Source organism: Mesocricetus auratus, unplaced genomic scaffold (assembly GCF_017639785.1).
Source record: "Mesocricetus auratus isolate SY011 unplaced genomic scaffold, BCM_Maur_2.0 Super-Scaffold_100001, whole genome shotgun sequence".
Lineage (NCBI taxonomy): Eukaryota > Metazoa > Chordata > Mammalia > Rodentia > Cricetidae > Mesocricetus > Mesocricetus auratus.
Genome location: NW_024429187.1, coordinates 5,654,607 through 5,668,135, shown reverse-complemented (window position 1 = coordinate 5,668,135; position 13,529 = coordinate 5,654,607). Strand labels below are relative to the sequence as shown.

Genomic DNA, 13,529 nt, shown 5'->3' with positions numbered 1-13,529 from the left:
GCATTTGTCTCGTGTGCATTCTTGTTAAGTGTTCCTTTCCACCAGAGCTGGGAGGCACGAGCACAGGAATGGCATCCGATTTCCTTCTTTACATCTCTGACCTCAGTAAGAATATGGAGCATGGACAGGCACCTCCCGTTTGGGAGAAGTGAATACATGATAACCTTTTGTATGCCTGTTAAGGTCCAACACAGGATGTAAACTTCCTATGTGAGTGGTATATTACTAACCAAATGGCAGAAAAACAATGGAAACACATTCTCTTCCAGTTCCGCAAGCTTTGCGTGTGAAGCTGGGCCACCACCAAACCAGCTGGCAAGATTAATGCTTTTCCTCTTCCAGCTTCTGGCCGTACTCGGCTTGTCCCATCTCCGTCCTCCTATGGCCGCCTCCCCTGTCCGTCTGTATCTGTTCTGTACCCTTGTCTCACCAGGAAACAGTCACACCGGGCTATGGGCCCACCCTGACTTCGTTTAGTGACTGCTAGACCCCATTTCTATTCACAGGCACCAGAAGATTTCAATGTATTTTTTCCCTATGGCAAAACACAAATTAACCTGTAACACTAGCATTTAGAAAAATATAAAATAGCTGATACCAAAGATTTTATGGAACATATAGTAATATGTTTATGAAATTATACAGTAATAGAACTATGTAAATGTCCCTAAACCTTGATCAGAACTATTATTGTATAACTGGCTAGGTTTTAACTAAAGCCAGTTATATCTTGTTCACAAATATACCAGGAATAAACACTCCTTTTTGTAATTTCATACAACTGATAAATTGACTTTTGCTAGTTAACTTAAGTACTTTTTAATCTTATGGAAGCAATTGATATTTTAAAAAAAGCTTTTCAGTTGGTGTCAAGTGTCCAAGATCTAAATCATAGCTCTGCTATTTAGACTGCACTAAGTCTGATTCCCTGTGTGAAACTGCTGTCAGTAATACTCAAGATGATACTATTCTCATGACCAAATAGAATTAATGTAATTCATAGGCACATAAGAGCTGCCAAACATTAATTTCTTCCTTCCTTGCAAAATAAATTATCTTGTATATTATTAGAGAAGATACGCAATACTACATACTGACACATGTTTGCCCATACGAGGAAGAGGTGTTCGCGTGTGAGGCAGAGGTGAACCTCAAGCATTCTCTTCATCAGTCTCCCACTGGGACCTGGGACTTGTCACTTCAGTAGACAGTGAGCTCCAGGGATCTGCTTCCTCAGAACTGCAAGCATGTACCACCATGCTCAGATGGGAATTCCTGTCCTCATATGTGAACAAGCACATTACCAACCGAGCCATCGCCTAGTCCCAGGACCAAGTCTTTTACTTCATCATCTGTTCATTCATTGACAAACTATCTACCAAGTACTTCCTATCTTCTAGTCCCCATGCCAGACAGGCAGGAAGGAAGCGGCTGCGATTGTACAAGGTCACTGCGCTTGCAGAGTTTATGTTCTGGGCACCGGGAAGTTGGAGGATGACAGCAATTCAAAGGATGACTTTAGCAGCAATGACTGATGGCAGGAAGATTATTTGCCAGCATTGTTGTAATTCACTCATCAGATGATGGGAACAGAAGCGCTCGCCCAATTCGGCTCACATCATCATCATTCCTATAACTACATCGCTCACGCCTTCCCCACCACACATCTCCTAGTAATGGCACCCACCCTCTTCACTGTGCTCTCATCAGAAAGGATGTCTCTGCAGTATCCGTCTTTACATCGAGTGGAGAAGATTCATAGTGACAGCGGTAAAGATGACTAGAGCATGATGGGAGATGTCCTTCTGTATACATGTTTCTCTTATTGGTTGATGAATAAGACACTGTTTGGCCAATAGCCAGGCAGAAGGATAGGCGGGGCTAACAGGAGACGGCTGGGGAAGAGAAGGCCAAGGGGGACCTCGAGGAGATGCCATGAAGAGACCAGGAAGACAGGGCATCCCAGGCGTTCTCTGGTAAGATAAGGCCATGTAGAAATACAAAGACTAGTAGTTATGGGTTAATAATTAAGTCAGGACTAGTCGATTAGAAGCCCTAGCCATCAGCCAACAGTTTAATAATTAATATAGCATCTGCGTGTTTATTTGGGGCAAAGTGGTTGTGAGACCAGGCGGGACAAGAACCTCCATCTTCAGTAGCGAGAACAACACAGTCATTGAAGCTGATCAGCCAGCCTCCTGCTCTTGCTGCCATGATGGTGACAGTCTTCCGAGCCACCATGAACTTTAACCTCTGCAACTATAAACTAAAATAAACTCTTCCTTACATCGCTTTTGATCATGTTATTTTGTCATAGTAACAGAAAAGCAATTCATACAATAGTGTACTGGAAGAAACAGATTTTTACAAGCTGGTTATGTAGGCTGAAAGTTGCAGAATTATTTATCCCTAAGAGCTTGGGTGAAATCTTTGGGGTTTGTGTGGCCACCAATAGACAATTGTATACTTTCTTTCCGGTTTTTGGATATCTATTATTTCCTTTTCTAGCCTACTACTTTTGGACAGAATAAATCTCGTTTTCTTTTTTTTTTCAATTATTTTGAGGCAGAGTCTCACGTACCCAAGACTGACCTCAAGCTCACTTTGTAGTTTGTAGGAGGAAGTCTGATGCCGCCATTAAACATGTGACTTATTAGAGGCGCATACAGATGAGGTAATAAAAGGGCAGTTTACCACACCGCTAACCACACCCACTTTAGGCAGGACTAAAGACGTATACGGCTGGACGTAAAGACATATACGTACGTAGGCGGAACTACGTCACTAGCCAGGCCCACTTTTGGGCATGGCTAGGGGGCGTTACGGGGGAAGGCATAAAAGACAGCACACAGGAAGTCTCGGTCTCTTTTCCTGGAGTTCGGTTCCGGTCCGACAGCTGAAAACTGCTCGGCTCCTCTGGGTTTGGTATCTTGTGAGTAATTTCTACATTAAATACTTAGCTTTACTTTCAGTAATTGTGTGTCGCGTATCGTTACAGCGTCCATTGAAGCCTACAGTAGTTGAATGTAACTTTGTGCTTATCTCAACTTCGCAAGTCCGGGGAGGACAGGCGTGTGCCACTATGCCGTGTCCTGTGAAGCTGTGTGGATTGACCCCAGGGTTTTGCACATGCTAGCAAAGCGTTCTGCCAACTGAACCATATCCCTAGGCAAATCTGGATAGATGCCAGCAGTTTGGATGGAGGTGGTAGGAGTTGGCATCCTTGCCTCACGCCTGTCTTAGAGAGCGTGACAGCCACTGCTGACTTCTCATAGGAAGTACTAAGGTACTTTCTTCCTGGCTTGTCACTGAGTCCGGAGTTCACCAGTTCAGCAAAGTGCGAGCAAGATCCACAGGCCAGCACATTACTGTCCCCAGGGTTAGGAGTGCAAGGCATGTGCCTCCAGGTCTAGTTTCTCATGCTCATCATGACATCAAAATGAATTGTTTGGAAACATATAAATTCTGTATGGTCCAAGCTTTAAAACACTATGTGGTAAATTGGATGGTGATGGAATCTGCCCTTTAGTGTGCTAACTCCTCAGCCCGTTAATGGTCACTGTGTGGATTCTCTTTCCAGAATCTAGCAAATGATTGATCAGCAAATGAACTACTCTCAAGTAGCTGGACCAGGGAAAGGAACGAGAAAGTGCTTATTCATGACACTAGGTGGCAGACCTATACACGGTTTGACTTCCCTCTGGGCTCTGGAAAGCTGTGAAAAGAAAATGATAACTCTCTTAAGAGGAACCCCAGGAGAGTTTCTGGCCATGAAGGGGACATTTTGCTCATACTTAAAGCATATTTGGATTTATTACATTTTTTTCTAAAAGAAATTTGTGCTCCGAGAAACTTTGCCAAGTCCAAGACCTTACCTTAAATTTCAAATATTCCATCCCTAAAGAAGGAAAATGAATTAACTAGTCATACAGGTACGTGGTGGGAGAACCAGGCAGTTCTCAGGTCCCTGTCTGCTCATGCCAAAAGCACATACCATGGCCTGTGTCTAGAACCAGTTATAGTTTTTGCTTTTAAATTCTGATGATCCCAGCACCAGCATCTGGGAGGGAGAGGCAGGAGAACTGCCTCAAGTTCAAGCCAACCCGGGATAAGTAGTGAGTTCCAGGCCAGGGCTACAAAGCTGCCCCTGCCCCAACACACACACACACACACACACACTCAATAAATCTTTCCTCTCCCCTCATGGTGCTAAGAAAGATGAAGTTGGAGCTGCAAAAAGCATTTTACTAGCTTAGGTACAATCCTGTCTGTCCATTGGACAGTGCATTTGCTTGAAGGGCTTTTCTACAACACAAGTCCTGCTGTGTTTCTGCTTTTAAGACCACTCGGCATGTTAGTTGCTTGCTTTGCCTGGGTCACTTCCTGTTTCTCTCGGGCTACATGCTGGTTTCTACGAGCCATCCCGCTTCGCCTCACTTCTTTTCTTGCCCAGATAAAAATTCTCCTTTCTTCCTTCAGCTTAAGGAGCTTCTCACTCTGTGCTGGCGGCAGAGGTCAACTGAGCAGCGGGGCAAAGCCGGGAGCTGCATCCCCACCCACCCACGCCATGCTGTTTTCTGTCTGACCGCGCTACTATGCGGGTCTAGGAAAGGTGGCATCTGATAACAGAGTTTCGGTTCTGCCTGGTCCCAAAGCGCTACCGGCTGAGCTATCGGGACTGGTAGGCCCACTTCAATTGTCTCAATCGTAAAACCAACCTCAACTTGAATGTGTGCTTGTTAGCTGCGTCCCGCCTCCTGAGACACTAGTGGGCTGGCTCTCCCCCTAAGTATATCCCGTAGTTAAATGCCCTGTGTGAGGTTACAGCTGATTTCTCGGCTGTCTGTAAACTCTAGAGTTTACAGTTGTGCCTTCAAGTTATTGTACTGGCCTTTATTTCCAGTTCCTCTTTTAGAAAAAAAGATTTATTTTACCTTTAGACATGTGGGGGGGGCTCTTAGAGACCAGAAGAGGCAATCAGATCTGTGAGCTGGAGTTATGGGCAGTTGTGAGCTTCCCCACATAGGTGCTGGAGCTGAACTCACTTCCTCTGCAAAAGCAGCAAGCATTTGACCACTGAGCTACGGCTCCATCCCCAACCCAGTCCCTTTCTTCAAACTTCTGAATTACTCTCTTTGAATTGAGCACCTCTGTTGCCCCAACTCAGAGACAACATATTTTATCACGTTCATATTTGCTGCTTGCACAACATAATATTCCTTATTTCTTATCAGCAGGAATGAAAATGATGGAATTGGAGTTTAAGAATAGAAACAAAAGAACTTGAGTTTGGATGGTGTGTCGGATACTTTTACGTCACGATGACACAAGCTGAAAGTATCTGATGGAGGGCCTCCGTTAAGAAAACGCCTCCTTAAGACTGGGATGTAAGCAAGCCTATAGGGCATCTTCTTAGTGATGGAGGGGGAAGGCTCATCCCATTGTGGGTAGTGTCGTCCCTGGGTTCTATAAGAAAGCAGGCTGAGTAAGCCATGAGGAACAAGTCTGTAAGCAGCATCCTCCATGGCCTCTGCATCAGCTCCTGCCTCCAGGATCCTTCCCTATTTGAGTCCTGGCTTCCTTTAATGATGGAAGTGTGAGCCTAATAAACCCTTTCCTCCCCAACTTGCTTTTGGTCGTGGTGTTTCATCACAGCAATAGAAACCCTAACTAAGACAGGTGGGATGCAGACTCCATCAACTCCAGCTTACCACTAGGTGCTGGCCTCCTTTGTGAACTGTGCTGTTCCGCTTCCGAGTTACAACTTGGCAAACGTTTGCCGGTTGTTGCCGGTCTCTGCTCTAGGTTCTGTGTTATTGGTTCCTTCCCACGGTTCTCCCGTAGCTCGTTCTGATCCTTCTCCACCTTGGCTGTTGGATATGTTTGGGTGATGGTTGGATCTGGCTGTCAGCCTGACTAGATGGACGGATAGTCTGGGCATGTCTGTGACTGTGTTGCCTAAAACAAGCAGGTCCTGAAGGTCTGTGGTGGTGACAGATTACTCCCTGGACAAAATCATAATCTGATAGTACGTTGAGAGGTGCTGAAAGTGGGGGTGGGATTTAGTTGGAGGAAGTGAGTCCTTGGGTGCCCCTGTACCCCACCTCTCTGCTTCCCACCTGCCACGATGATGTAAGCTGCCCCACCACCATGGACTGAATCCTCTAAAACTATGAACCAAAATACGCAATCACTTAGAGTTGTTTTCTTGGGTATTTGTCACGTGTGTAAGAGAAGTAACTAATACAGGCCCAGTCTGTACCACAGCCCAAGGAGCAGACAGAGGGGAGGGCTGTCAGACACCAGAGCTGACCAGGAAGTGTCTGGAGGGAAAAAGGCGGTTCTGCTGAAGGCAGAAGCTCCCTCTCCCATGCTGTCTCCTTCATTAAACACTTCTACTTTCCAGTTTATAGTTTTCTTTTTCTCTTCTATTCCTAGCTTTATTGCTAGAAGATAATTTGGTCATTGCAAAATAATCAACATGGAGCCTGCAGCAGAGGACAATCTCTTGAGTGCTGAACCCAATAATCAACATGGAGCCTGCAGCAGAGGACAATCTCTTGAGTGCTGAACCCTTCTCTTTGTCATGCTCAGGTGCTCAGGGCCACAAGAGCACTGATTTTACCACTACCGTGAACTTCAAATTACAGGACTCAGGCCGCCCATAAGTGCAAAGCAATTTAGCGGTGGAGCCAGGACAGCGGCCTGACCTTTCCTCCTCACCATTCCCTTCTCTTTTCAGTTAATTTGCTCCATTCTTTTACCACAGATTACAAAACTGAAATGAAGAAACTCAGCACCAAAGCCTAAAGCCAGAGGCCGCATTTGCATTGCACAATTGCCTTGTTGTGGAAAGACAGCTTGCTATGTGCACATCGTGTTTGACACAACTTCTGGGTGAAGCAAAGCCGCATCCGAGTCTCGGCTTCACAGCATATGGATATTTTCTCGCCGGTGATTTAAAAGTGATTTGTGACCGACTGCAGGAAGCCGATCAGCGGACACCTGACTAGCCTGTGACTCTCAGCTGGAGCCGCTGGGCGGGATAATTTTAATGAACAAAGACATGAAAGGGAACTTTCTGGAACCAGAGTCCTGGAAAGGAAGCTCACAGTTGTCAGAGTTGGGAGTGTAAGTCCTCAATCTTCCAGCCTGAGGTAGGGCAGCAGGCAGCCTCTGAGGTAACCTGGTTCAGTGGAAGCATGTGACTTCCCCATTTGCAAAGCGGAGTTACTGCTTAACCCTTAACCACGCTCGGCCCTTTTGTCAGCCCACGCCTCCATTAGATGTTCACATTTAGTACAGCAGCACTGAATGAGCCCAGATTCCCAACTCCTCCATAAAGAAGAAGGGAGGGGACTGTGGCACAAACTGTTGTGGAATGCTCTTCTGGGGGCATGACATGAACACTGCCATCTTGAAATCAGAACATCTGTGATGACAGCTGTCACTAGACTACTGGGACTGATGAGTCCCTCATGGAGAGGGGAGAGGGACCAGAAAGGGACACATGGGGCCTCAGTCCCCCCCCCAGGATCTAGAGGCCTCATCCCTCCCCAGGATCTATAAGCCTATAAGCAGCTAACATTTTCAAGCAGCCCTCTTTGGTAGCATAAAAGGAATCACAGTTAAAATCGCCAATTTTAAGTTCAACTTGAGTGGAGTTGTTTCTTATATGTCTCAGATGTCCTAGTGGATTCAGAGATGTTTGTCCAGATCGCCCCAGGTAATTTTTGGTTAAGAGTTGGTCTCCCACTATAGTTCAAGCCTGGAATTCACTCTGAAGTCCAGGCTGGGCTGTAACAATCCCCCTAACAGAGCCTGTCAAATACATCATTATTTTATAATTCTACTACTAATCTGATGAGCGTCTGGCCTACATTTAAAATGGAGAAATGTGAATGCTTTCAAAGCAGCGGATAAGAAAAATGTAAGGTTCAAAATACCCCGCCAAAAGTGGCCCCTTTGGTAACCATCGGCACGAACGGCCTTGTAAGAAAGAGCACACAGAGTAACCCATGGGTAAAGACACTGTATGTCAAAGAAACTTCTTTCAAATACTGGATTTCAAGACTCAGAAGGACCAGGTGGGTAAAAGCACAGCATCCACTGCCAGATGCTCTTGAGAGCAGGCTCTGACTCATCCAATAATCCCAAACTGAGCAAGCTCATGCAGCTCCAGGTGACTGAATGCTTCCCAGGGACAGATCACCGTGATATCTGCAAGAGATAGAAAAATACCTCAGCCAACCATTCACCTCTCCTGCAGAAATAAAAGACACCTCCAATCAGTTGCACCCACCCATGTGCACACACACACACACACACACACACTCAGACACACACATGCACACACGCTGAAGAATGAACACACAGATATTTTATTCCTTAATGCCAATACTTGAAAGAAATCAAGATGTCCTTCAATAGAATGCACTCATAAAATAAAATATTGTTTAGCAATAAAAATGAAGAAGCTGTTGGGGTTGGGGAAATAGTTCAGTGGTTAAGAACACTGGCTGCTCTTTTAGAGGACCTGGGTTCACTTCCCAGCACCCACACCGGAGTTCACAAGCACCTGTAACTCTAGTTCCTGGGGATCCAATGCCCTCTTCCAGCTTCCACTGGCACCAAGAACACACATACATACATGGGCAATGAACACGCACATAAAATGAAAATAAAGAAATGAGCTGTTGAACCATAAGAAGACAGAAGACGCGTGAATAAATATTGCTAAGTGAAAGAAATTAGGATAGGAAAGCTCAATACTATTTAATAAATGTCTTGTGGTGTTCAGAGGTGTGCAGCTGGGGAAGGAAAACATTACCCAGTGGAGGTGAGGGAAGGTTTGGGACAGTGACACTGGTCTGTCTGTATGATGACAGTTACACGGCCTTACATGATCATTAGAATCCTTAGAACCATACGGTATCAATGAGCCCCAAACTATGTGTGCTGTGGACTTTTGTCAAGGCAGCAAGAGTGATTGATAGCGACTCATCACACTTGACAAATGTGCCAGACCCATGCACTCTGTTCATTACTGGGAACTGTAAAAAAGGGAGTGACGGTGACGAGAGTTCTCTGGACCTTCTGCTAAATTCTTTTGTAAATCTAAAACTTCTTTTAAAACTGTTTGTTGATCTTTTTAAAGCCACCTATAGCAATTACAGTCACTATGTAAGGAAAGAGGACAGCCCAGCCAACTAGAAGAATTGCATCAGATGCACTCAGTGTGAGCATCACTGTCCTGTTCCTGGTGCTGGGAATACCCCATCCCTGGTGCTATGCATACCCCTGTTCCTGGTGCTGGGAATACCCCATCCCTGGTGCTATGCGTACCCCTGTTCCTGGTGCTGGGAATACCCCATCCCTGGTGCTATGCATACCCCTGTTCCTGGTGCCATGTGTACCCCATCCCTGAATCTATGTCTACCCCTGTTTCTGGTGCTATTTCACCTCTGTTCCTTGTGCTGGGTGTACCCCTGTTGCTATTGCCATGGGTGCCCCAGGTCCTGGTGTTATAGAAGAAGAGGAACTTGGTGGGTTGCCAGACAGGGAGAAAGAGCTTGCTAGACCCTGCCCCTTTTCCCAGTTCCTCAAGCTGTGGCTTCACACTGACACTCAGTCTGCCTCAGATCCACTTCTGAAAAGTGAAGTTGGAATGGATCACCTCTAAGAATCTTACATCTCACAAGCCTACAGCTGACTGCGGCGTTCACTCAAGGCTGTTTAATAAAACAACAGACACCATTAGACTTCACACTTACTTTCATTTCTTTTAGCATTTTTGCATGTAGGTAGACACATGATTAAAAGGTTAAATTAAATCTCCACCTTTCTGTCTTCAAATGATCACATGATGTGGGTGTTGAAACTTCAAAGTGTCTCTTGAAGCTGGAAGTTTCTGCAAAGAGGAAACTTCAAAGCAACATGCTCACTTAAAAGTGTCATAGCTCACCTGTTCCTAGTCCCTCCATGCCTGGGATGTCATCTCCAAACCTATACCAAAAAACAGATGGATAAAACAGACATTAGCTGAGATCAGAGGTGAAGGTTCCTGGAACTACTCCCTGGAAGGTTTCTTCACTCAAAGGGAAAGAGGTGCTAAGTGTTTTATTTGAGGCACTTATATCCACACTGAACAAGACCCAAGAAGATGTCACTCTGTTGGGGGTTCAGTGTATCCTAAACAGGGAGTAGGTATACTTCACCTCTAGAGACAGGATGGTCTTGAACCTGAACTGCTGATTCTTCTGCATCTCCATAGCTCTGGGGTTACAGGCACAAGCTCTCACACCCAGTTCATGCAGTTCTGGGAGCTAAAAAGAGGGCTCACCACAGGCCAGGTAAGTGCTCTGGGACTGACCCCAAGCTTCATTTAAATACTGTGTGTGTGTGTGTACCTGTGTGTGTCTGTGTCTGTGTGTGTACCTCTGTGTCTGTGTCTGTCTGTCTGTCTGTGTGTACCTGTGTGTGTCTGTCTGTGTGTGTGTGTGTGTGTGCCTGTCTGTGTGTATCTGGGTATCTGTGTATGTGTGTCCTTGTGTGTCTGTCTGTCTGTCTCTGTGTGTGTCTGTCAGTCTGTGTCTGCCTGTGTCTGTCTGTCTGTGTGTGTGTACCTGTATGTGTGTACCTTTGTGCGTATATGCCTGTGTGTGTGTACCTGTCTGTGTGTGTGCCTGTCTGTCTGTGTCTGCCTGTGTCTGTCTGTGTGTGTCTGCCTGTGTCTGTCTGTCTGTATCTGTGTCTGTCTCTGTGTGTGTGTGTCTGTCTGTCTGTGTCTGCCTGTCTGTGTGCCTGTGTTTCTGAGTCTGTATGCCTGTCTGCATGTCTGTTGTGTGTGTGTGTGTGTCTGCATGTCTGTGTATGTCTGTCGGTGTGTCTGTGTTTCTGTCTGTCTGCATGTCTGTGTATGTGTCTGTCTGTATCTGTGTCTGTCTGTGTGTGTGCCTATCTGTCTGTCTGTATGCCTGTGTGTCTGTTTCTGTGTGTCTCTATGTGTGTGTGTATCTTTGTGTCTGTCTGTGTATCTGTGTGTCTGTGTCTGTATGTCTGTTTGTGTGTGCCTATGTTTGTGTGTGTGCCTATGTGTGTGTCTGTGTTTCTGTCTGTGTGTCTGTGTCTGTATGTCTGTTTGTGTGTGTGTATGTTTGTGTGTGTGTCTATGTGTGTGTCTGTGTCTGTCTGTCTGTGTGGCTGCGTGTGTCTGTCTGTATCTATCTGTGTCTGTGTGTGCGGGAACGCCATGGTGTGCATGCAGAGGTCAGAAGACAGCTTTGTGCCCTCAGTTCTGTCCTCCACCTTTATGCGGGTGGGCTGTGGGAACTGGACACTGAACACTCAGATTGTCTAGTCAGATCCCAACCCACAAAACCACCCTGACAGCCCTCAGTCTTCATTTCTTAACTATGGAGATGACTGAGCAGGAAGACATCTACATTAGTAATTAATATACCATATTCTGGGCATCACATTAGGCCCAGAATATTAAAGAAAAAAACAAATTTTCTCTGAGTAATCTTAGTGCAAGTGAAAAGATATAAATAAATATAGTACAAAAAGCATAGGTTATGATGGCTGAATGCACCATACTATAAACATGAATGTGATTATGAAGTTTAAGTAGAAGTAAAAGAGAAATTAACATCTGAGGGATGTGTTGAAAATAATTGTTTTCCAAAGAGCGGTAGAGAAAAATGGAGAACTGAAGAAATAAGACATGAAGATAAACAAACAAGTCAACAACAGCAAAAACAAAACAAAAGCCAGCATTCTCTGGAAATGACGGATCGTTCAGAATCCCAGGTTAAAGCACGGAGTATGTCTGTATAACAGAACAGAGGCCGCTCAGTAGTTAAGAGGTTGCTGCTCCTGCAGAGAGGGGACCGGATTTTGGTTCCCATTTCTCGAATTGGGCAGTTCCCAATAGCCTGTAATTCCAATTTTGAGAATCCGACGCTCTCCTCTGGCCTCTTCTGGAACCTGCACTCAAATGCATATACCCACACAGAGACATACCATATTTACACATAATTAAAGTAAAATAAGTTTTTAAACATTATTTTTTAAAAAGAATAGACAGGAAAAATCTGGACGGTCAAGTCAAAGGACATTGTGAAAAGCTCCAGTTTCCTTTTGAAACGGGCCAATCTCCTGGTGGTTTACAAGGGAAACCACTCCAGGGACACAGACAGGATTAAGCAGAGATGGATGGCTCAGAGGGGACATGGAGGGCGAGGTGGGCGGTTCTGTGAGTCTGCGCAATAGCGTGATCGGTGCGTTCTCAGAACTAAAGCTCTCTGTGGAAACAGAAGACAACAGCACCTTTCCTTTTCGTCTCGCACTTACCCTTTCACGCCTTTCTTGGGAGGCTTGCTCTTGAACTGTCGAGTCTGCCTCTGCTTGAACTTGGGGGGACCTTTGCGTGGGGTGATGGGACCCTGGCTTGGTGCTGGAGGACCCAGAGAAGCGCTGTCACTCATCTTGGCAGGATGGCTGGTGTTTTGCTTTCCGGCTCGCTGGAGAGCACAAGGAAATGAAGACCCTTGGAATCAAAAGGACTGTTAGCATGCCTTTGAGCGCTTTGAGCTTGGCGTGTTGTGTTGACATAAGCAAACAGGGAGAAATTATTTTTAGAAAATACGCTATAGATCAATGAAGGTATTCAAGAGAGTGCAATGGTCTGTCAACTAAGAGGTGTTGAAAATAAAAACTATAGATTTATGATGGTTGGGAACATAGCTCAACTGGTGGAGTGTTTGCCTAGCATACTCAAAGACCTGGGTCCATATCCCAGCACTGAAAAACCAGGGTTGATAGTGCATACCTGTAATCCAAGTGCTCTAGAGGTAAAGGCAGGGGGAGTTCGAGTTCAAGGTCATCCTTAGCTATATAGCCAATTTGAGGTCAGTCTCAAATACATGAGACCTCTTCTCAAAAAAAAAAAAAACAACCAACCAAACAAACAAAAACTTGGTATCCTTTCTTCCAAAAAAGAAAATCCAACAGCATTTTATCATAATACCCTGTTTCCCCTCAAGAAATTTTATGAAAAGAAGAGGAATTATGTGAGTTATATAAATGATTAGAACAGGTACAGATGTTTTGGGGCTTTATATTTTTTGTTCAGTTACCGACTCGCCTAAAAGACATTTCCTACGATGTGTTCTTTGCCTTGGTCCTCTTTGCTTCATCCTCACTTAACTCAGAGACTCTTCACTTACTTCTGAGGGGTGACAACACGGCCAGCTGGACAGAAGGATTTCTGAACTATGGACAGCAATGAATGTAGTCAGGGTAGCCTGGAACAAACCTGGGGAACAGACCACGGAGGTTGGCTAACGCTTTTGTTCTCTGACTCCCGTGTCCAAATGGAGAGCTCAGCAGCCACACGTCTCTCAGACATCTTGTACATTGCCTCTTGTGCAACCCATGAGCCTATCCAACACTGGATGCCCAGAATGATTTGCCCTCAGACATATGCCTAGCCCTATAAACATAAGCCACAGGAAATAAAATCAACA

General features: G+C 45.3%; 1 protein-coding gene and 1 long non-coding RNA gene across 2 annotated transcripts; one reads left to right on the top strand and one right to left on the bottom strand.

The window, feature by feature from the left end:
* The first annotated feature begins 2,778 nt into the window (after nucleotides 1-2,778).
* LOC110341412 lies at nucleotides 2,779-7,896 on the top strand. Its single transcript, XR_002383348.2, has 4 exons — nucleotides 2,779-2,932; nucleotides 4,480-4,681; nucleotides 5,235-5,387; nucleotides 6,439-7,896. It is a non-coding gene; the product is annotated as an uncharacterized LOC110341412 (long non-coding RNA).
* A 123-nt stretch (nucleotides 7,897-8,019) lies between these two features.
* On the bottom strand, nucleotides 8,020-12,682 carry Pde6h (phosphodiesterase 6H). Its single transcript, XM_005072982.4, has 3 exons — nucleotides 12,355-12,682; nucleotides 9,965-10,005; nucleotides 8,020-8,220 (listed from the first exon to the last, which is right to left on the bottom strand). The coding sequence occupies exons 1-3, from the start codon at nucleotides 12,486-12,488 to the stop codon at nucleotides 8,141-8,143; spliced, it is 255 nt and encodes an 84-aa protein (XP_005073039.1). The 5' UTR covers nucleotides 12,489-12,682; the 3' UTR covers nucleotides 8,020-8,140.
* Between the last annotated feature and the right edge of the window lie 847 nt (nucleotides 12,683-13,529).